The sequence below is a fragment of the Neocloeon triangulifer genome, unplaced genomic scaffold (assembly GCF_031216515.1).
Source record: "Neocloeon triangulifer isolate White Clay Creek 2 clone unplaced genomic scaffold, ASM3121651v1 ptg000002l, whole genome shotgun sequence".
In the NCBI taxonomy this organism is placed as follows: domain Eukaryota; kingdom Metazoa; phylum Arthropoda; class Insecta; order Ephemeroptera; family Baetidae; genus Neocloeon; species Neocloeon triangulifer.
This window is the reverse complement of record NW_026775545.1, coordinates 9460112-9480984: the sequence shown is the minus strand read 5'-3', so window position 1 is coordinate 9480984 and position 20873 is coordinate 9460112. Positions and strand designations below refer to the sequence as shown.

The 20873-nt window shown below is 36.5% G+C and overlaps 3 protein-coding genes across 5 annotated transcripts; 1 reads left to right on the top strand and 2 right to left on the bottom strand.

Moving 5' to 3' along the window:
• Positions 1-435: 435 nt before the first annotated feature.
• On the bottom strand, positions 436-2886 carry LOC132205242 (ras-related protein Rab-11A-like). 2 transcript variants are annotated; one of them, XM_059634192.1, is made up of 6 exons: positions 2749-2886; positions 2533-2579; positions 2345-2466; positions 1824-2172; positions 1527-1679; positions 1089-1228 (listed from the first exon to the last, which is right to left on the bottom strand). In XM_059634192.1, the coding sequence occupies exons 2-5, from the start codon at positions 2570-2572 to the stop codon at positions 1540-1542; spliced, it is 651 nt and encodes a 216-aa protein (XP_059490175.1). In that variant the 5' UTR covers positions 2573-2579; positions 2749-2886; the 3' UTR covers positions 1089-1228; positions 1527-1539. The 2 variants fall into 2 exon arrangements, with proteins under 2 accessions (XP_059490174.1, XP_059490175.1); XM_059634191.1 differs by lacking the exon at positions 1527-1679 and having other exon boundaries at positions 436-1228; positions 2749-2885.
• LOC132205241 (translation initiation factor eIF-2B subunit beta) lies at positions 2859-4257 on the top strand. The gene is made up of 3 exons (XM_059634190.1): positions 2859-3010; positions 3084-3670; positions 3725-4257. The coding sequence occupies exons 2-3, from the start codon at positions 3104-3106 to the stop codon at positions 4208-4210; spliced, it is 1053 nt and encodes a 350-aa protein (XP_059490173.1). The 5' UTR covers positions 2859-3010; positions 3084-3103; the 3' UTR covers positions 4211-4257.
• A 79-nt stretch (positions 4258-4336) lies between these two features.
• Positions 4337-14932, bottom strand: LOC132205067 (serine/threonine-protein kinase ATR). 2 transcript variants are annotated; one of them, XM_059633920.1, is made up of 30 exons: positions 14811-14932; positions 14050-14282; positions 13771-13941; positions 13549-13709; positions 13330-13494; positions 13072-13279; positions 12844-12959; positions 12668-12786; positions 12052-12608; positions 11624-11962; positions 9990-11566; positions 8889-9939; positions 8684-8829; positions 8512-8628; positions 8308-8456; positions 7974-8246; positions 7616-7909; positions 7338-7560; positions 7091-7278; positions 6494-6690; positions 6262-6434; positions 6059-6199; positions 5832-5992; positions 5656-5779; positions 5495-5602; positions 5303-5429; positions 5135-5249; positions 4920-5073; positions 4633-4869; positions 4337-4581 (listed from the first exon to the last, which is right to left on the bottom strand). In XM_059633920.1, the coding sequence occupies exons 2-30, from the start codon at positions 14279-14281 to the stop codon at positions 4402-4404; spliced, it is 7803 nt and encodes a 2600-aa protein (XP_059489903.1). In that variant the 5' UTR covers position 14282; positions 14811-14932; the 3' UTR covers positions 4337-4401. The 2 variants fall into 2 exon arrangements, with proteins under 2 accessions (XP_059489903.1, XP_059489902.1); XM_059633919.1 differs by having other exon boundaries at positions 9990-11962.
• Positions 14933-20873: the final 5941 nt, after the last annotated feature.

Below are 20873 nucleotides of genomic sequence, written 5' to 3'. Positions count from 1 at the left end.
GTAGCCCGCGAGGAATAACATTTAATTCTCGTTTAGTTTTTTTAGACTATTTATCCTATTTTCCTGCCTTTTTATTATATTTAATGCATAGAAACAAAACATTAAAAAAATACTTATCATGTATCAAATTTATAAAATTCAGGCTAAAAATGTATGCAGATTCAGAACATTTGCTGGATGGATTAAATGGATTTAATTATTTAATAGGTAGATATTATTTATTAAATTGTATTGAATTTTTAAATCTAGTTTAGATAATTTGCTGCGCAATTATTTAAACCCGGTTAAAATTTATATTTTAAAAAATGTTTCTAAAAAAGAAGTATGTAAGAGATCTGAAATATAATGTAACTAATATAACTATAATCTGATAATAATTTAGAACAAATAATATTTTACATTGGAGGAAAATCTCGTAATAGATCAATGACGATATGAAGAGCTATTTGAAATAACATCCTGATTTATTTATTTCAGAAATGTGATATAAACAAGAAATTGAAATCAGTAAAATGCTTTTTCACATAATATGCAATTAAAAAATTATAAAGCAATACTATCACCATTTAAATGTGTATATTTACATGCAGGCAGGCTCCTTCTTTTTCAAATACAAGTATTGAGTCTCTATAGTGTTTCAATTTAAATTTATTGTGCGAAATTCGAATTTGATGTGCTCAGAAGCTAATCATCTGATATGGACGTCCAAAAATTAACATAACACTATTTTACATAAGCATTGTGATATCTCTGAAATAACAATGTTATTTTAAGTTAGAAAATATTGAAAACATCTTCAGCGCAAAGAAGAAGAAAATTTATGGGACGCATATAATTATATAATTACATTACAGCTATTCTCAACTGAATATATTAAAAATAAAATTACTCCTGTGTAGATGATACCGACGCCTATTTATGAAAATATTACAATTTCAGAAATTGAGGTTCATATAATATGGACAGAATTTGCTATTTTTTTTATATAATTTGGGATGCAGAAATAAAAATATGAGTACAAATTAGCGTAATCGAAGAAAAATGCGCTGACTTGACAACTGCTGCGCGTGTGGTGCATGTTATTGCGATGAACAGCAGGATGACATTTTGAAGCCAGACTCTTCTTGGGTCGTGGCCTCAACGTGGATTGGTTTCATGTCGTGCGGATTGCGTCCTCTCCTGTCCATCCCAGAGTCAACCTGCCTCATGGACACAATCCGGAAGATCTCTGTGAAGGGGAAAAGGATATAATGAAATTAAGTACTTTTAAGTGAAACAAAAATTCAAACAAACAAAAATGGTACAATGCGCAAAAGAAATCAGAGAATAATAATCGACTGATGTCACAATCAAATTTTCACATTCCACAAACCATAATAAACATAACACTTCCAAACGCTACAAAATAAATCGCCCAGATAGAAATGCCCCAGCTGGTTACTTTAAATAAAAAGTCGATTATAATCCACGAATGCCATGCAAACTGAGACTGACTAGCAAATCAAACATCTACTTGAGAGCTGCACCTGAGCTTTGTCACTAAGTTTGGCAGCATTGCCTGCGGCTGCCCTCATTATTGACTGTAGGCTTCACGTCAATTGTTTCGACATTGTGCGGACGGATCGTATCTCCATCTGGCTGCTCCCTAATCTGCTTCTGGGACACAATCCTGAAGATCTCTACACCCCCAAGAAAAATGCAGATTTATTACTACGAATTAACCCCTTTTGCAAAAGACTCTAAATTCCTAGCAAACTCCCGTCCTCAACTTTTATTAAAACTATTATGGAATGTACCCTAGAAAATAAAAATATAATACGGACCTGTAAGAATGTTTTGGAACGCGGTTTCGACATTGGTGGAATCCAAGGCTGAAGTTTCGATGAAGGAGAGGCCGTTCTTTTCTGCAAACGCCCTAGCCTCGTCAGTAGGCACGGCTCGTAGGTGTCGCAAGTCTGATTTGTTTCCAACCAGCATGATGACAATGTTCTGGTCAGCATGGTCCCTCAGTTCTCTCAGCCATCTCTCCACGTTTTCGTAAGTAAGGTGCTTAGCAATGTCGTAAACTAGCAGGGCACCGACGGCTCCTCTGTAATATGCAGAAGTGATGGCCCGATACCTCTCCTGGCCAGCTGTGTCCCAAATCTGGGCTTTTATTGTCTTTCCATCAACCTGCAGTTTATAAAAAATTATAAAAATTAGACACATAAAGAGAAATCAGCCATCAAAAGACACATTTAGACGTTTAAAAATAGTTTAAAAAAATTTACTAGGCAAGAAAAATGCAACATTTGCGCCATATAAGGGCCTCATAAATCCGTTGCGCAAAATCCTTCACCCCTACCTGGATACTTTTCGTGGCGAATTCCACACCAATCGTTGATTTTGACGAAACATTGAATTCGTTTCTCGTAAATCTTGATAGTAGGTTACTTTTTCCCACGCCCGAGTCTCCGATTAGCACCACTGGAAGTAGTTTCCATATTAGGAAAATTCTTAAAGAAACGCCTTATGCAGGCTAAGATTTTTTACCTTTAAACAAGTAGTCGTATTCGTCGTCTCTGCTACTCATATTTCCACTGCAAATCGACGACAAAGTGATTAATAATCAATCGAAACAGACGAAAACATGAGTCATCGAACTGCGTTCAAAATTTGACAGCTCGATTTTAATAAGAAATTTTCATAAAAATCTTCTGATTATTCCAGAATTACGTTAAAAACAGTATAGAGAAGCTAAGAAAATACCAAAGAAAAGTCACAGCATCAACTGAAAGGGCTGGATCGACTGCAAAAAATTGCAAATATCTTGCGAAATAAGAAGTCAAACGTCACCGGTGATCAACACCCCCAGCTGCACTGAAAAAAACAAATGACGAGAGAAAGGCGCATGTCGGCCATCATTGAAATGAAAACGTAAACAAAAAGGAAAAAAATACAAAAGCTCCCATAGGCCTAGCTATTTTCTACTCTTTTTTAACTCGAAATACATCAATTTATTATCATATATGTATGTGAGAAGAATTTGAAACAATTTAAAATTTAAATTGTGTTAATTAAATGTAAAATTTTCTAAATTTTAGAAAATCAGTAAATTGTCAACATGAGAGAACTGACGGAAGCTCGCAACATGCTGGTCTTCAATGTGAAGCACGGAAACATTCAAGGCTCTCTTGATGTGGCAAAGGCGACAGCCGATTTCGTCAGCTTGATAGCGTCCAGCAACGGCTGGACAGTTGCCTCCGAACTTCTGCGTCTTGTGAATGAAGAGGGCAATAAATTAATTGCTGCGTTACCTCTGCATGTGACCGTGGCAAATGTGCTGCTCCAGCTGTTGCACATTATCAGGGTAGAGTACCTGTCGGCGGTGAACAAATCGACACAGGCCGTGCAGAGATTTGTAGAGAGCTGCATGAATTATGAGGAAAAATTCTCAGCTAAGTGTGAGGGCTTGAAAGAGGCAATTTTGGACCACATTGGTGAATACCAGACCGATCTTGAGTTAGCTGTCGACAACATAACGGAACAGGCCATCCATCAAATTCAACCTGGTGATGTCATTATGACCATCGGGAGGTCTTCCATTGTGGAGGCGTTTTTGCTAGCAAAGGCAAGAGAAAAGAACTCGGATTTTGAGGTTGTCGTAGCTGAAGGAGCTCCCCAATGTGAAGTAAAAAACATTTAATAAAATTATTGGCAAATTGTTTAATTTTTAATATTTCAGGGCCAAAAAATGGCAGAATCTTTGGCTAAGAAAGGAGTGCCCACGACGCTAATCCCAGATACAAATATTTTTGCCTTCATGCCCAGAGTTACGAAAGTCATACTGGGCACCAATCTTGTACTACGAAGTGGAGGTCTCCGAGCATTGCCAGGCGCCCAAATTGTTTGTCTTGTTGCACACGATCACAAAGTTCCGGTCATTGTGGTAGCCCCTACATATAAGTTCAGCCGTATGCTGAGCGAAAATCATTTGGCGGATAATGAAACTTTCAACCTTCTTGCCAGCCCCGAAGGGGTTGTCAGTTTCAAAGATGGCTTTGTTGCCTCAAAAGTTAAAGTGCTAAACCCTATGTATGATTTTGTGCCTCCGAATTATGTTAGCCAAGTTGTGTCTAATCTAGGCACATACGGCGTTTCACAGATGTTCACAGCCATTAGCGAACTTTACGGAACAGGAGAAGAAAGTGCTGAAGACTTAAGGCTGTGATGTAACTTTTGTATCTGGCAAAATAAATTATTACTCAAAATAATATAAACTACTCTGGACATTATTTGCTTTTTAACAGGCAAGAAAGTATTTTTTTATGGATTAAAATGACCTTACAAGTAGTGATGCTCTTAAAATATTTTAATCTTAGCAAAAATAAATTATAAAATTCACTTTTTGAGGAAACAAATTCAAAGGAATGCACCCCAACCTGGATACATTTGGCACAAATTTTTGATATCAGTTGCTTGGTTGATAATGGCTTTTGCGTGACCTTCAGGAGACAAAATCATTCCATCTGCTACATCTTTTAATTTATCATTTAAAATCCCAGCAAGTCTCATCTGCACCCTCCTCAAGGATTTGTCAACCTAGTAATAAGCAGTGTGTGAAATGCGTAGTTTTTTTTTGTCCCGACTTACAGATGTGTTGATGAACTCTTGTTTGTTGCTATTTTCACCAAGCCTGTCTTTAATGGTGGCATCAAACTTGATTGGGCTCAGAACACCAAAAAGAGTTTCTGCATTGTTTCTCATGACTGCAACAGTCAATTCGACAGCTTTCCTGTACGGCCCTTCCATTCCAGCAACGCCCATAGCCTTGATCATGTTATGCGTCAGTCGAAATGGCACTTTTTCTGGCCAAGGCAGTGTTTCTCCCTTGATGCAAGATATGTTATTTTTGCAAACAGTTTTAACAATCGATTTACCTTGTTGAATAAACAGTTGTAATCAACGTGAATGGATTCACCAGTCAAATTATTCAACATGATGTTGCCTCCGTGTCTGTCTCCCAGTCCGAGAATGTAGCCAACCACGGACATAACTGCTGTGGAGTAGATGAACTTCTTTCTAGCTTCATTCCTTAATTATAAAATAAATTTGATGTAGTTTTCCTTTTACATTTTAAATTGTTAAATAATACCATGCAGAGTGGTCAGGGAACTTCCAATTGAACCAGTCACTCAAGACGGATGGATGGGCAGGAATCAAACATTTCTCAAAAATCCTACACTTTGTTTCAATATTGTCCCCCTTCTCTGTCAGAAAAATTTGATAAACTGCAATGCAAGAGTGAAATTTCTGTATTTACTAATTTCTTCCTTAGTCTCATTCTTCTCTCCTTTCCCTTTGTACAAGTCCATGATCACTTGTCGCATTGTTATTAAATTAGGAATAAACTCAATCAGCCCGCAGTCTTCACCAAGTGGTACCACGCTCTGAAATTTTTAAATAGAATATAATCCATAATCTACCATAATCTTGAAAAATTATTAAAAATTACATATGTTTTGCAGCTAAGTCTTCTCTCTTTGCATTCAGTGTTCTGGTCTAGCAGGGCATTCAAAGCCTGCATAAAGTGCATCACAGTGGAGTCAATTCTTAGGTCATCCTAAAAAATGCTTCATTTGTAACACTAACTAAAATTTTTAGAAGATTCGCTACTTTGTTCTTCACAAGCCAGGAATATTCCTTATCGTCTGATCCCAACAGAGAGAATTTCTTTGGTTTCTGTAGTGATGCAAAGACTTGCACTGGTTCCATTACCCTTGTAATATACACCGGTTCTCTGCAGGGGAAAATAAAATCAAAATTTGAATGACGTTGTTATAAGTTTTAACCTGGGAAAGGCGTTGTGCGTCTTGAAGTTGACCGAGTCATCTGGCAGCACTACGCTAATGAGATCTTCAGTAGGCATCAAGATTCTTGATCCCTGCGACCTTTTAAAAAATTCTACAAGCTTGGGAGCAATATTTGTCATCAAAACTTTTGAGCTCTGCGTCTATAAGAATTTTTATATTTATATTTGAAGATACACTCTGTGATTATTTTTTCTAAAAAATTATACCTTGATTTGAAAGTGACCTAAGTCATAAAGGAAGCTGTTGAAGACCACATAGGCTTCCATTAGCCTGTTCATATCACCATTCTTTGCCCCGAATTTAATTAGCACTTCTTGGACTCTGTTCACTCGAATGACGTGGGACACCTATATTAATACAGAAGCAACTCTTTTCAAATGAGAGAAATTATAAAAAAATTATGTGTCACTTTGATCATGGGGACCAACTTCCACAGAGTCTGATATGGATGTGCTTGCAAGAGATCCACAAAGATTTCTTGGATGAAAGTATATACGCGACGGTATGAGCTGCAGAGCCTTGCACTCAAGTTGTTGAAACAGGCATAGAAAGCATACGGTGGGAGATTTTTTCTCAAGTCCTCTATAAAAAAGGAAACAAGTTTTTATTAAATGAATTTCATCATCAATTGTTCTCCTTACTCATATGTTCGTCAAAAAAGTTGAAAGCAGATGTGACCATTTTTCTCTCATTATCATTCTTTTCTGTGGATAAATCTTGCAGATCATTGAGAGAATCAGCCCAGATGGTAATGACTCTTGGGAGCGACTCATAGAGATATTTAACCCCATTCATCAATGCAAAAGTGTAGCATTTCACAATCTCTTTCAGACAAACACTGTTTCACAAATAATAGTCATAACCAATTAAGATTTTGTGGTAGAATGTCAAGATCCAAGATCAAGGATTGATTCATGGTGATTTGAATTTAAAGTCGACTTTTCCTCGATGGATTTTGTGAGTTGTTTATTGTTCAAGAAAAACAATATCCTGCTCTACTTGTTTCTGATGCGGGCCGCAGTCATAATTCATGAGCTTTCTCGCCGGTGGTTGAGAGAAGACTAAAAGCATGAATTATCAATTATGGCTGCAGCCCACAGCCGAAACATGTAGAGCAGGATATTGTTTTTTCTTAAACAATAAAAAACTCACAAAACCCATCAAGGAAAAGCTAACTTTAAATTCTAATCATCATCAATTAAGACAGTTAGTTGTAAGCTTTATCAAAAATAAATTACTAATAGTTTTTTCCTCTTCCCGAGGTTTTTTCTGTGCTCTTTTTTACGGTTTCATAAGCTCTGGCAAGGTGAACCCATGACTCCTCGGATTGGGGATAGCATTTTACAGCTTGTTTGTACAAAAAGATGGCTTGAACATCATCCACAATTTTCATTTTAGAGCTGTATTTGGCAATGAGCAGTTTTGCCTAAAAATAGCAAAGACAAAGTAATTTAAAATGCTAGTAATTTAAAGTACAGAATTTACCTCGGCACATATCCTCCTATCTTCAACTCTAGTTCCAGTAGGAATCTGTTCAAATTTTTCCCAATCAGGAAAGTATTTGTTAATCCCTCGATGCAGGTAAATTAAGGCAAGCTCTTTGCTTCCTTTTTCCCACTCCAACTGAGCTTGAAGTACAAAGGTTTCCTTGAGACCACATTGTTCACTGCTGATCAGATAGCCCAAGGCTTGCGGGAACTGCCGATGGCTAATAATTTTTGTTTGATTAAAAATGAAAAAGATCATATCTATGAAGAACAAACTTAATCGAGATTTTTGCGCTTTCCATCCATAGACGTCCCAGTTCTTTTCTGATGAAAGAGCCTGTTTCACTAAATCCAGCCAGGACATGTTGAAGTAAAGACAGCAGCGTTCGTCTCACTGATAAAGCCATTTGGAGTCCTTTCCAAGCAAAACTGATCCTCTTTTGTCGAAACTCCATTGCATAAAACGCCTCCTTGATTTTTGCAACCTGTTCCTTCTCACTTAAACTTCCGATCTTTTCCGACGGTAGAAGGATTTTAATCATGATTTCCACATCAGTCAGCAAGTGCATTCTAAATTTGATATTAAAATCATAAAATTAGAATTTTTGAATTGATATTCAGCTTTAAAGCATACAGGAGAAAAGCTGGATAGTTTGTTGCGTATGGGCTGCTGATGGGTCCACACTTGTTCAACCAATTGCCAAGATCCTCTCTCATCATGTAGATACTTCTTCTGGAATCCTCATAATCACCTCTAAAGATGCTGTCAAGGATTTTAGCAAAGTGATACGCCCAAGTAAAATCAGAGTTTTTAGTATCGCTCAAAGTTTTGTTCAGATCCTCCCAAGCAGCCATACGCCAGTGAGATTCTAGTTTGCTTGCCAACAGTGCCCCATTAAACTTCGGACTTCAAAGTGAAAAATTTGTAATTAATTATTATTTAAATATATTTATAAACTAAAAATTACCTATTTGTCTCATCAAAGTGCTTCTCAAAAATCCCAATTACTGGCTGGTGCTGATCTAGTTGAAGGTACGTTTTTGTGACATAGCCCAAAATTTCTTGGACATCTCCCTCTTTGTTGCACATCATCTTTTCACACCAAATGATAGATTCCTGCAAAAGATAGAAGTGTGCTAGAGGATTGGTAATTTTTATGTCAGTACAATACCTGGAGCTCTCCATTCATTTCATACAAAAGCAATTGCTCAGACTTTCCAGTAGCTCTTTTCCTGATTGATGAAACTCCATGAACAAAGTCAATATTCTGCAGCTGGGAATGGATTCGCTGAAAATTTAAAAGGTATATAACATACTAAATATATTATACAAATAAAAACTACCAAAAATAGATTTAAGCAGCCCTCAACATTTTTCTCTCTATTTTTTTCCACACAAAAAATGTCCAGATACCGCAGAGCTCTGAAGTTTTCATTGCAAGAATGGTTCTGCTCAGCTGCTAATTTCAAATTAAAGCGGTCCATGAAATCTATTGAAAATAAAATTGATCATATAGGTATATAAATATAACATTCAATTGAAAATTACCTCTATTTTTTCTATACTTGTAGGCAAGAGGAGAGTTTCGCACATCTCTAGAAGATTCGCTGCATGTGGAAGCCATTGACCTTTTAGAGGGTGCTCCATTTAGAAGTGCTTGCTCGAATTCCAAATTCCAGCGTATAATGTAGTCTATCAAAGAAAATATTACTTTCGAGCATTTGAGATTCGTTTCCTTCTGTGCCGAATTTGATGCTTCCAAATGCAGCTCTACAGAGCTCTGCATCCCAACATTTTGTCTCAAGGCTTTGAAGACAATTTCAAATGACTCCTCTTCGGAAACTTGGCAGGAACTTTCATGCAAGTGGGCTGCTGTGACCATTTCCTCTACGATCAAATCAATTTCCTCGGGAGTTGCTGCCCAAACCGCATTGATGAAAATGTGGGGCAGGAAAAATGAGGCGTTTTTCAGATTGATGCGGAAGACCAATTTGAGCGCATCAAATGTGTCTTTAATGCTCTTGTTCTTGATGTAACCAATCAAGCGCGCCACCCAGTGGAGTATCCAGTCTTCAAATGCTTCCCCATATTGGGAACTAATAAGAGGGTGAGGGAGCTCATCAGCTTCAATGGTTATCTTGCTGATGTAATTTGACGTAAAAAATGGCATCAGCATAGTTTTTGATTGTTCACTGAAGAGATTCCAAATTTGTACAGGAGCCTTGGCTGGTTCGTTTTGAAAGTGGTTGGCTTTCATGAATTCTTGACAAACATATCCAATTATGTCCATGTCTTCTTTCTTTGTACTTGACTGAAATCCATCAAGCAGGGTTTCCAATGCTCGGCAAACAAATTCAGCACAAGACGAGTCCAGGAAAAATTTTGACCTATCCTTAAAACCATAGGCAACAATCCAGTGGCTAGGGTCGATGGCTCCTAATTCGCTTAGGCACTCAATGCTTGGGACTCGTAGAGACGGATTTGGGGAAGATGCCCCACTGACTAACTTGCCAATTATTGCATTTAGGGATGAGTGAGAGTCCAAGTTGTGAGCAAAGAATAGCCTCTGAATTTCTGGCTGGATTGTGATGAAGTATTTCTAAAAAAGTAAAGTTGAAATTAGTGTGAGAACTTATAATATAACCTTACCTTGAGACATTTTAGGGCCAAAATTTGATTCTCAACATAATTATTAGAAATAGCATTAAGCTTGATCTCTAACATTTCGTCAGTTGACAATGATTTGGCACATTGCAGGCAGTCTTCTAAAAACTTGTTCAACCCAAATTCTTTTAGAAGATCTGTTAAGTTAAAAAGGTCTTCGCTGTTCGGTTTTACGTTCTTCCTGTTCTTCACCAGAAAGAAATCAACGATCAACTTTGCTTCAGTTTTGAACTTCTCGAGGTCAAGAAATGTCAAATTGGTCATTATAGTAAACATTACAGCACCAAGCTTGCTTTTCTCCAGGTGCTCAAGGAAGGTGAGAACTAAAGAGCAGTATGCCTTTACTAATTCTGGTTCTTTGAGGGTCTTGAATGTACAAATTACGTCGAGAATTTTGTTAAACACAGGTGAAATGGCCTCAGTGCTCACCAGTTTCAGCAAGTTCTTAAACCCAACAAGAGATCGTACCTTCAAATCAGTGCTGGCATATTTGCTCACGACATTGCTCTGGATGGTGACCAATATGCCCATCATATGGCTTTGCAGGTCTTGAGAAATCTCTTCGGGTGACAGGTCAGTTTTGTCATCACCACCTTTCAAAATACTTGTGAGCTTCTTGTAAATATCTTCAGAACTGGAGTGGAAGTTCAGTATCACTTGGATAATGATAAGGGTCAAGTAACGGCTAACTTCATCATCACATCCCGCCAACTTCAAGTAAAAGTCTAAGTAGTTATCAGGGTAGTTCACGACAAACATCGGATAGAGCATGGCATGAAATCTTGTGAGCATACTTTTGATACTTTTCTGAGGAACATTGAGGTACAAAGCAGTATCTTCCAGTGTGTCGAGAAAGGTTGTATCCTCATAGCACTTGGGAATCAAGACTCGCAAAAAGTGGAAGAGGTGCTTCCTCAGGGTCACGGACTTGAATCCAAAGATGTTGCAAATTCGCTCAAAGCAATAAATTATGTTCCTCTTGTTAGGGTCTTGAAAGGAGAGCGTTTCGATAACAGCAGACCAAATTTCATCCTGTGACTGAAAGAATGCAACCATTGGATCCATATGGTTGCTATTGAAGAATTCTACGACAACTTCTTGATTGAGGCCACATATATCATCCTTCTTCAGGGCAATCAACTTTAGTATCATCTTCATGACTGGCTTTACCGCAAAGTCACTCTGCATTTTAAGAATGGGGTCCATTGCTGCCAAGACAATATCCCACGACTTGCGCCCCCTCCAAGTATTTTCAATCAAATAATTTAACTCGTTTATGATGATCTTGAATGCCTCTTGTCTGTATTCTGTGTCATTTCTTAGGTTCAGAATTGATGGCAGATTACAAACAAAGTCATCCGAAATGCTTGCATCTTCATCTGAAAGAAGTTTGACCCAAAGTTGAACATCTGCAGTACTGAATGACGATCCCAAATGTTTAATTATTTGAGGAAATCCTTTAGCTATGGCTCTTCTTATAGCAGGGTTACTGTGGAGGATGACATTTTTCCAATCGGCACTGAAATTGTCGAGCAGATTCAAGAAATTCCAACCTTTGGGGCCTGCAAAGTTCCTGTTTAAAGAGCACTCCGAACAAGATATTTGAATGTCAATTGTACTGGATGCCTCATTCTCTTTGATGAATTCCTGGACTTCACAGCAGCCTGAGAGAGCGCAAACAATGCTTGGCAAGACTTCAGCAGCTAATGCAATGATTTTTTCGCTTTGATGGTTCAAAATCTTGCTGAAAACTTGATACAAGGGCTTGATGTCTGATCGGTGACAGGAAGAAATAATGACTGGTAGATTTGGCATGACAATTTCCAACTCTTCAGGATAAGTCATCAGGCAGTCTCGGACTACATTGACTCTCCACGCCGTTGGCTTTTTACTTGTTTTGTTCAATTCCTTGCCAAACACCTTTAAAGTGTCCACTGATAAGCTTTCAGGCATCTCTCCTGAAACAAAATCATTACTAAGGTTACAACATAGCAGAACAAAATTGCAATTTCATAATTTCTGAGCAAATACATTTAGGTTAATTAACCTTTGAGTTTTTTCTGCAGACTCTCAGCTAGGATTTGGTACCACTCAAGTTTGTTTGCAGGTATGTCAGCCTTGTCTTGTTTATTCAACCATGGTAAACCACACAGGATCTCAATGGAATTTAGCTCCGAGGCTTCCAACTTGGACGACTCAGGCAAAAGTCGAAGTGCATTCAACATCTCCAACACCTCTCTCCATAACTTGATAGACACGTTAACATTTTCCAGTGAGGGAGCTTTGCCCTTAGATGGGATCAACTCAATGCAGTGATTGGGCAAAATTCCCATTTGTGCCACAACTTTTTCATAACTGCCTGGGAAGAAAACGAAGCTCGGGGGAGTTTTAAATTCAGATGCCTTTTTCTGTTCAATTTCGATTCTGCATACAATCACTTGCAGTCCATTCATAATTAAATGGAGTTTTCCCACGTCAGCAACAATGCAGTCGTGCTTCTGGTCCTCTACTTGAGCAAGTCTTTCTAGCTTTTTTGTAAAAATTTGTGAAGCTATCTGCCAAACTTGGCTAACATCTCCTGCATTGATCCATACATTAATTGAGCTGAAATTAAAAAAAAAAGTTTAAAAAGCCATTTAATTAGGAAACTATGTATTAATTACTGTTTCACATGGGATTTGCTGTGGGGCACTGTTCCATGCTCTGTTTTATTTGGATGCACGCCAGCTAAGCAGCACCTCAATTCGTACTCCAGGAATGCCATCATCAGGGAGCCAGACACCTACAATGAATTAATTTAAAAATTGTACATTTATTAACCCTAAAATCCAAATTATACATTATTAGCGGTTCCACAGAAATTATGTGCCAGCCATTTGATCTCCAGGTCAGTCAACTTCACAACCCCTTTGCACATAAATTTGCAAAGAAGTTTCACCAATTTGCTTTGAGTACCTTTAAAGAAAATGGTTAAAAGTTTAACTTATTTGCTGAAAAATCTGAAAATTCATGACGAATAAAAGCTAATGATCAAACCATATGCTGCAAAATGTTATTATTTTCTTACCTTTACCATCATCATCACATTGATATTTCATCACAGCCGCTTTCAACTTTGTTGGGAATGGGAATTTAGCCATATCTTCTACAGAGAATTCCTGGGACAAGAACATTTGAGCAACCTGGTCTTGAAGCAACAGCAACTTTGAATTGCTAGCCTCCAATGGTTCCTTGGATACAATATCAGTACAGATTTCCACAAAACATGGAAGCATCTAGAAAAAGTAATGTGAGATATAAATTAATCAGAATTATTCTTTACTACGTCTAAATCCTTGCGAAATGGAAACGAAGCAAGAGCAAGAAATTTGTTTGAAATAAGATCATTGTAGTTGAACAGGTCCCAAGCTCCCAGCCTTTGTAAGTACAAGTCCAGTAGCTTAAGTCTGAGGGGAGACTGGAGAACCAATTCATATGAACTAAAAATCACCTGGAAAATGCCCTCAATTAAATTATTAAATTAATGGTATCCTCAATCTTGTACATCAGACAGGAAAGAAACGACAGGTTTTGCGCTTTCAATGCTTGCCAGTCTAACAAGCGATCTACATTCACCAGGGAAACGACTTGAGTTTGCAACACTATAGGTTCCAATTGAAATCGGTGGATAAAAACCAACGGGGTTCACATAGACATCTAGGATATCTAAAAGTATTGAAGATATTTTAGAAAGCTATATTAATTTTAAAATATTTTTTCCTAATACTTTTCAAGCTGGACATGTGTTTGTCCATCAGGTACAAGTACAAGTTGCTGCAATTCAAGTAGAGAGTTTTGAAGAGCTTCTCGTAGAAAGCTGAAATCCCAGGCACTTTTGTGTGGTCCAAGTCTTTTGTGAGCAAAATCATCAGGCAGTTGGAGAAAGCACTCAGAAAATCTAGAAGAAAATAACAATAAATAAACCTCAATAATTTTATGGTAGCTCCAGCATAGACCCAAAGTTGTACAAAATGAATTGAAAAAATAATAATTTTAATATACACACCTTGATAGGCATCCAATACTGCATTGGTAGGGTCTGGTACCATTTCAATCTCAGGACAGAAAATACTCCAAGCTTCTTCAAAGCGAGCAATGATGTGATTAAAGGACAACCGAAATTTTGATTTGATGAGCTTCGGACGATTGATGTAAGAGAGCAATATTTCAATGATGCTCATCCAGTCCTGGCAAATTTTCTCAAGTTGAGAAGACGATTGATGCGGTCCTCTAGCCATTCTGTAAAAATTCAAGCAAAATTAATAAGTATTATTCAAAATAATTACATAAATGTGATTACATAGATAAATCGAATGAGACGTTGTTTGATCCTTGGCAAATATTATGCAGTCTTGCAAGTTTAAGATGCAATTGACATAATGAAAATTAATTATATTATGTTCATAAATATTTAAAATTTAAGAATTAAATAATTTTATAATCCGTTATATTCGCTAAAACTGTCTAACACCCCATAAAAGTTTATCTCAAGCAATGACGAAATTTAACAAACCAAAATTCAGCTGGTTTTCCTCATAATCATAATGTAATACAGGTTTGTATGTTTTAGTGATCACAACCAATTTATTGAGGAATATTGCTGGATTTACCTCGATTTACAAACGAGCATTCAAACAAGAGATCGAGCTTGGATTATGAAACTTGCATTGAAGAAAAATATCAACCGGGCAGACGAATTTAAACTTTCAACGTCGATTTTTCTGCAGATTAAACAGAACGCGCTTGATTTTAGCAAATTTCACTAACCTGAGGCTTTGAAATTTCAATCGGTCACATTAAAAAGTCTGGTGCAGCGTCCTATGACTTGAAAAAGAGATGTTTTCCGACTAACTCAGTGCGGGCAAATCACTTCAAACGTCCATGTTTATCCGAACTGAACCAAACATGTGTTATTGGGGAGAGGTTGGCGCGCGAGCCTGTGATTGGTGCTTCCGTGAAGCCTCGGATTTCTATTGGTTGATCGGTCCCAGTGCTCAAAAGAGTGGCGCAGATTGCACGCTGTCATAAATTCATTGGAAATAATACTTTTTTTTATTTGTTCACATTGTTACAATGCATTGTTTACAAGCAATTGCCGAAAAATATATTTTTTGTTTGATAAAAGGAATTATTGGACAAAACAGTACCACCACTATAGCAAGAATTTAGCAAAACCTTCACACTTCCGAGATCAAAAAGACCCCATCAGCCGCAGTGAGCCTCGGTTGACCAATTGTAAGTTTTTTCCTTAAATAAATGGGATGGTACATTTTGTAATAAGAAAAAAAATAACTTACAAAATTTAATTATTATTTCAAATATTCAAGAAATTTTTTTAATCCAAAAGCAGTTATTTCGTTATTTGTTCTAAAAAAAATTATGTATTTAATTTGATTTGCTTTGCCCAAATATTTTTTATTTTATTATAATAACAAAATAAATAATATATAAACAACATTCTCTGTGATTCGGTAGAATCTTTCATGTTTCTTAGATTTGCATCAAGTCCTTAAACCATTCAGAAAGAGACTGCACTCTGCACTTTTCCGGTGCTGACAAAAAGTGATGCATTTTCCTCCAACCGGGTGTAATGCAAATCTGCAGCTTCCTCAGTCGCACTGAATAAAAATCTCTGTTAGTAGGAATACAAACAAAAACAGCGCTTAGGGCAAAAGGAGCTGGGAAAAAAGTTGTTGATGCAAAAGAAGGGAGAGCGCAGAACGCAGGCAGAGATATAATTTATTGAAATGTAAGTGAAAATAGAAACGCAATCCATCATGCTCATAAGAGAACGGCGGGCGAGCACGCATTTTTATATTATTTCATCTTCTTTTCTGTCTATGATGTTGTTATTGCGGAGAGAGATGATAAGGGGTAGCGCGCTACGCTGGGGATAATCCATCATTGGCTCGACCGACTCCACTAACACTTGACGAGCTCCTGACAGCCTCCCAACACAAGACATTAGAATATGAATGCGTGTGCCCGCTCAAGGAAGCGAAACCCACCCCTGAATGGCTTCCATGCTGACTTATATTTGTCCAAGCTGAAAAATCTGTAAAATTTAGAGATTGAATTCATGTATTTCTTAATACAAAAGTGGTTATATCACATTATTTTATGTATTGCAAAAAGGTGAAAATAAATTTTAAGACCCAATTTTACATGGATTACTGAAACTTACAGAACTACACTTTTGCATCAACGTATATACAATTGCCGTAACCATTTTAAAATGACTGCCAGTTTTTTTTAGCTCGAATATCGATACTTAAATATATATGTTGTATTAAAACTGGATTTTCAAAAGTTCTGTATTAAAATATTTACACGAAGTTTTTTTTTATCTCAATAGTTATTTATTCAATTCAGTAAAATTGCAAGATGTTGTACCAATTTGCTTCGAGTACATAGCTTAAAAAATATTTAAATATTTTTCTAACGTAAATACAGATTAAATAAGCAAACCAATAAAAACAAATTTCTTTCTAATATTTCCTTATACAAATAACTTTGCCTCATCATCATCAAATTTAATATTTCATATCAAAGCACCTTAAAATTGCCGTAACAATGGTTTAATTGATTGGGAAATTTAAATAATTAAATACGTTTCTGATTATAAAAAAAATCATATATGGAGTGTTTCTTAAGCTAGCTCAAATAATTATTTGGTAGTTTTCAATATTATTCATTAACTACAGGCTGCCTATGTAAGGCATTTTTTTAATAACAATTTATAGTTTTATTTTAATTTGTTTTTAATTTAATTCATTGCAACATTTATATCACTTTTTCTTATTTGCAATGACTTTCAAATTATTTTAATGAATTAAAAACATCACTGTACACGCAAATGATGGCTTAGGAAATGAAGAACTGAGGGCGCGAATAGGGGAGTATCATAGCGCATAGTGGCACACCGGAAATTAACATCCAAATAAAAAAACACACGCGCCCGCTCGCACAACTTGCATCTCACCTGATTGCGCGCATTATTAATTGTTGGCCAGCACGCAAGCCTTTCATTTATTTGAGGCTGCTTTGCAATTAATTTGAATTGCTTTTTAAGCGGCGATGCGCAGAATAAGTCGCGAGGCTGCTGCTGATTTATGGCGCGGCCTTTTGTGTGTATATGCCGCGCGAATAAGTAGTTATTTTATTTATGGGGACCTCTTCGGTGCAAAAGAGCAAAAAGCCGAGCCGCGCGCTCAAATGGCGCTGATAATGCCACCAACTCAACAGGTGGGAATTTGGACCACAAATCATAATTTGCTGCTGCTGCTGGTGCACAAGTCATACATTCTCGGCGGCGTGATAAATACACGCACGCAGCAGCCACCGTTGCGCTCCGGGCGCAACTTCACTTCAGGTGTTTTTACTCCGCTCGCGGCACCACGATTATTCATTTTCTGTTTTTATTCGTCGACGAGAGAGTCTCTTGGTCAACTGTCGCGAAAAAACCACGTACAGCTTACATAAATCCTACTTACGGGAAGTTCATTATCCGCAAGTGCATTAATGAAATGCGCATCTGCATGAGAGTGCAGCAATAAATTATATAGAATTCAAACTAACTACCTTAATGAAAATATGTCACATCTTTGTTGAAATTTTACGTATTTTATTATCAATAAGGCAGCTGTGAAAAAGCTATAATACCTGAAACAATTTCAAACTTCTCCCTCGGCATGGGTGATTCTTAAAAATGAAGTGAAAAATAGTCTTGGTCCTGATTGAAAAAAATTATAATTTATTCAAATAACAAACAACTCTAAGTAGTGTCTGAAAGATTCCCAAAATTTGTCTATTATTATTATTATTATTATTATTATTATTATTATTTTTTTTAAATAAATTTTCATCTCTGTTATTATTTTTATTATGAATATATAATTTAGATTAATTCTTGTTAAAAATTAATAAATTACAACATTAAATTACGCATTAGTTTAACTGATATCACAAAATCTATATTATAATTTTATACATGTCATATATTATTTTTTATTTATTGGTTCCATTGTTTCATGACGTTGAACGTTTACTTTTGCAATTATTATGCATCGCATAATTTGACATACAGTACAGAGAGGTGTCAATTGTCGCAATTAGAGTGGACATGGACACAGACATGAATTGTGACATGAATTGTCCTATACAGAGGAGAATGTACCGGACATGCTAATGAGCGTTTACATCAGAGAGGTGGTTTTTGGTCATTAATAAATATTATTGATGGGATCCGTTCGCGGGCGGCCAGACAAATTAATGACCAAAATGGGAAATTAAATCTGCTGAGTGACGAGCATTGGGGAATATTTTGCACTTTTGAAATATTGCGCCGGGACAGCTGCACTTATGAAAAGTCAACGAGCCGCGCGTTACCGAAGCCCAAAATTTGCTGACCCGCAGCGCCCTTCAAGACTGCTTATTTTGACTGGCAATTTATATCTGTAGAAGAACGCAATTTATCAAAAGTGCAGAGTACGCAGCAGAAATGCATGATATTAACACCGTGTATAATAATACAATTCGCCAATAACGTCAGAAAGGAAATGATTGCTAATATCACGCGCAAAAGAAAGTTTTATATAGTGTTGATGGAACGTTATAAATGTGCATGATTTATGTCTGCAATTATGCAAACACTCCATGCAATATTTCGCATAAATGCATCTAAGACTGAGACTGTCTATATATCTGCGCAAGAGCGCTTTCGAGAGATAATTGACTCCACATCTTAATTTATATGTGTGCTGTGTTGATTTATCACTTTATTTACTTCTGGCCTCTGATTCATGCTCGAGGCGTTCGGTCACTGAAAAGAACGAGAATATTTTTTCAATATTCTAAAGTCGTTTCATAAAGTAACCCAAGAAAAGGTAATATGGAAAGCACTTATTTATTTATAAATGAGTTATTTCATATACATAATCTTAAATTTTTGCTAGTTAAAAAATAAAGAAAAAATCAAATTTTGATCTGACGAACTCAAATTTATGATTTGATTTAATTTCGTAAGGTTCTTATAAGTCATCAGACTATTCTGTGTTTGAAAATATACTCATGTTAACGGATTTAATTTAGAATTTAGTGTAGTTTTTATAATACATATAATATTAATTCTATAATATACTAAATTATTTATAAATACAAATTTCCTATAAGTATGGAAGAAATATGTTGAATTTGGTGAAAACAGGCTGATGTTTTTAATCCTATAACAAAATATTGTTGCTTTTCCAATCAACGCGCGGAGTTCATTGCCTTCTTTGTTGAGTTGCGGATTCTGCACGAATGGAGCACATGTCTTATATTCTTGACCCTCTGACTAAACAGCCCGTCTTACGGAGCCAGTTCATTGCATAGGTCTAATCGCCGCAGGCTTGATTTGAAATATAAATCTCAAATGGCTGCTTAATTTAATTTATTTCTCTCTTAATTGCGTTGATTTTTTAATTTAATTTTATACCAGTAAAAGTTCAACTGAAAGGTATAATACTTGTCCTTATTAGTATAACTCACGGCAAATAAAAAAGCAAATTTAGAATGAAGTCATCAAAGTCAATTAGATTAAAACCAGTTGCAGGAACAATAAATTAATTCCAGTGGCCGAGCGATCGAGCACCACCAATGAGAGAGTGTGACCACTTTTTAATGCTCCTGTTCCAGATTTCGAACTTTTTACCCGCCGCTGCATGCATGCATGTCCATACAATGAGCCCTATACTGGCGGGAGCAATAAATAAAACCTTTTGTCCGAGCAATGTGCTCGAAACACATTACTACACAAGTGCCCTTTCGTCCGTTTGAGTTTTTCTGCATGCTAAATAGACACATTTCACAATACCATAAGGAGTCATGCATGGTGTGTGCTGCTGCTGCTGCCTCTGTGTTACATATACTTACTGGTTCGCCAGGCGTGCCTTGAATCCTCAATTAGCAGCAGCACCATCTAAAATGTCCTCAGCATACAAAATATTTATGCGGTGGGGCCACTTGAGCTCAATAATGAAAATTATCCGTCAACGTTTTCAGCTCTAATTAACTTATTTATTATTTCATCAGTGTTTTTGTAATTGTATCCAATTAAGATATAAATTTAAAAAAGCAAAATCAATAAGAAATAGTGTGTGTGACGTTGTTTTGAAAAAAGTGATCTCTCCAGACCGCTATTAGCGAATTTTCTCTCCCCAAATGCAGCAAGTGCATTGTTTTGAACATGCAAGACATCATTAATCTTGGCCTCTCTTTTGTGAGTATCAATGTCTGCGTGCGTTGAAAAAGAGAGCCGCAGAGAGAAAAACGACAGCGGCGGCGGTGAACACAGAGGCAGAGAGCATTTTACCGGCGGCGCTGATCTCCCTTTTTCTTCCCATATTCCTCTCCGACGCAAGTCTGCCCCCAAATCGAACAGAAGAGTTCCAAACCTCCATAAGCTTTTTCCAATCTCACTATTTTCATTATTAAAAGAATTTCAATTTTTGATAATATACCAGAAAAATTTTGTGTTAAATTAAAAAAGGAAACAAATTTCATTTATTATCTTTTCATATATTTTCCATTTTATCTTATTATCAACACAGAATTACATTTATAGAGACCTTACACAATGTAAATATTATTTGAGAAGATCGCTGCTGCTTCACCATAATTTAATACATTTTCTCATTTTTTCCTCTTTAATTTTAAATATACGATTCGCGGATTCGCATACTGTTTTACATAATAATGCAGTGAGTTTTTGTTTTTACGTTTTATACGCAACGCATTCCACTAGACAACAACGTAAAACACGCACATCAACGTCTCAGTTTGAATTTTTTT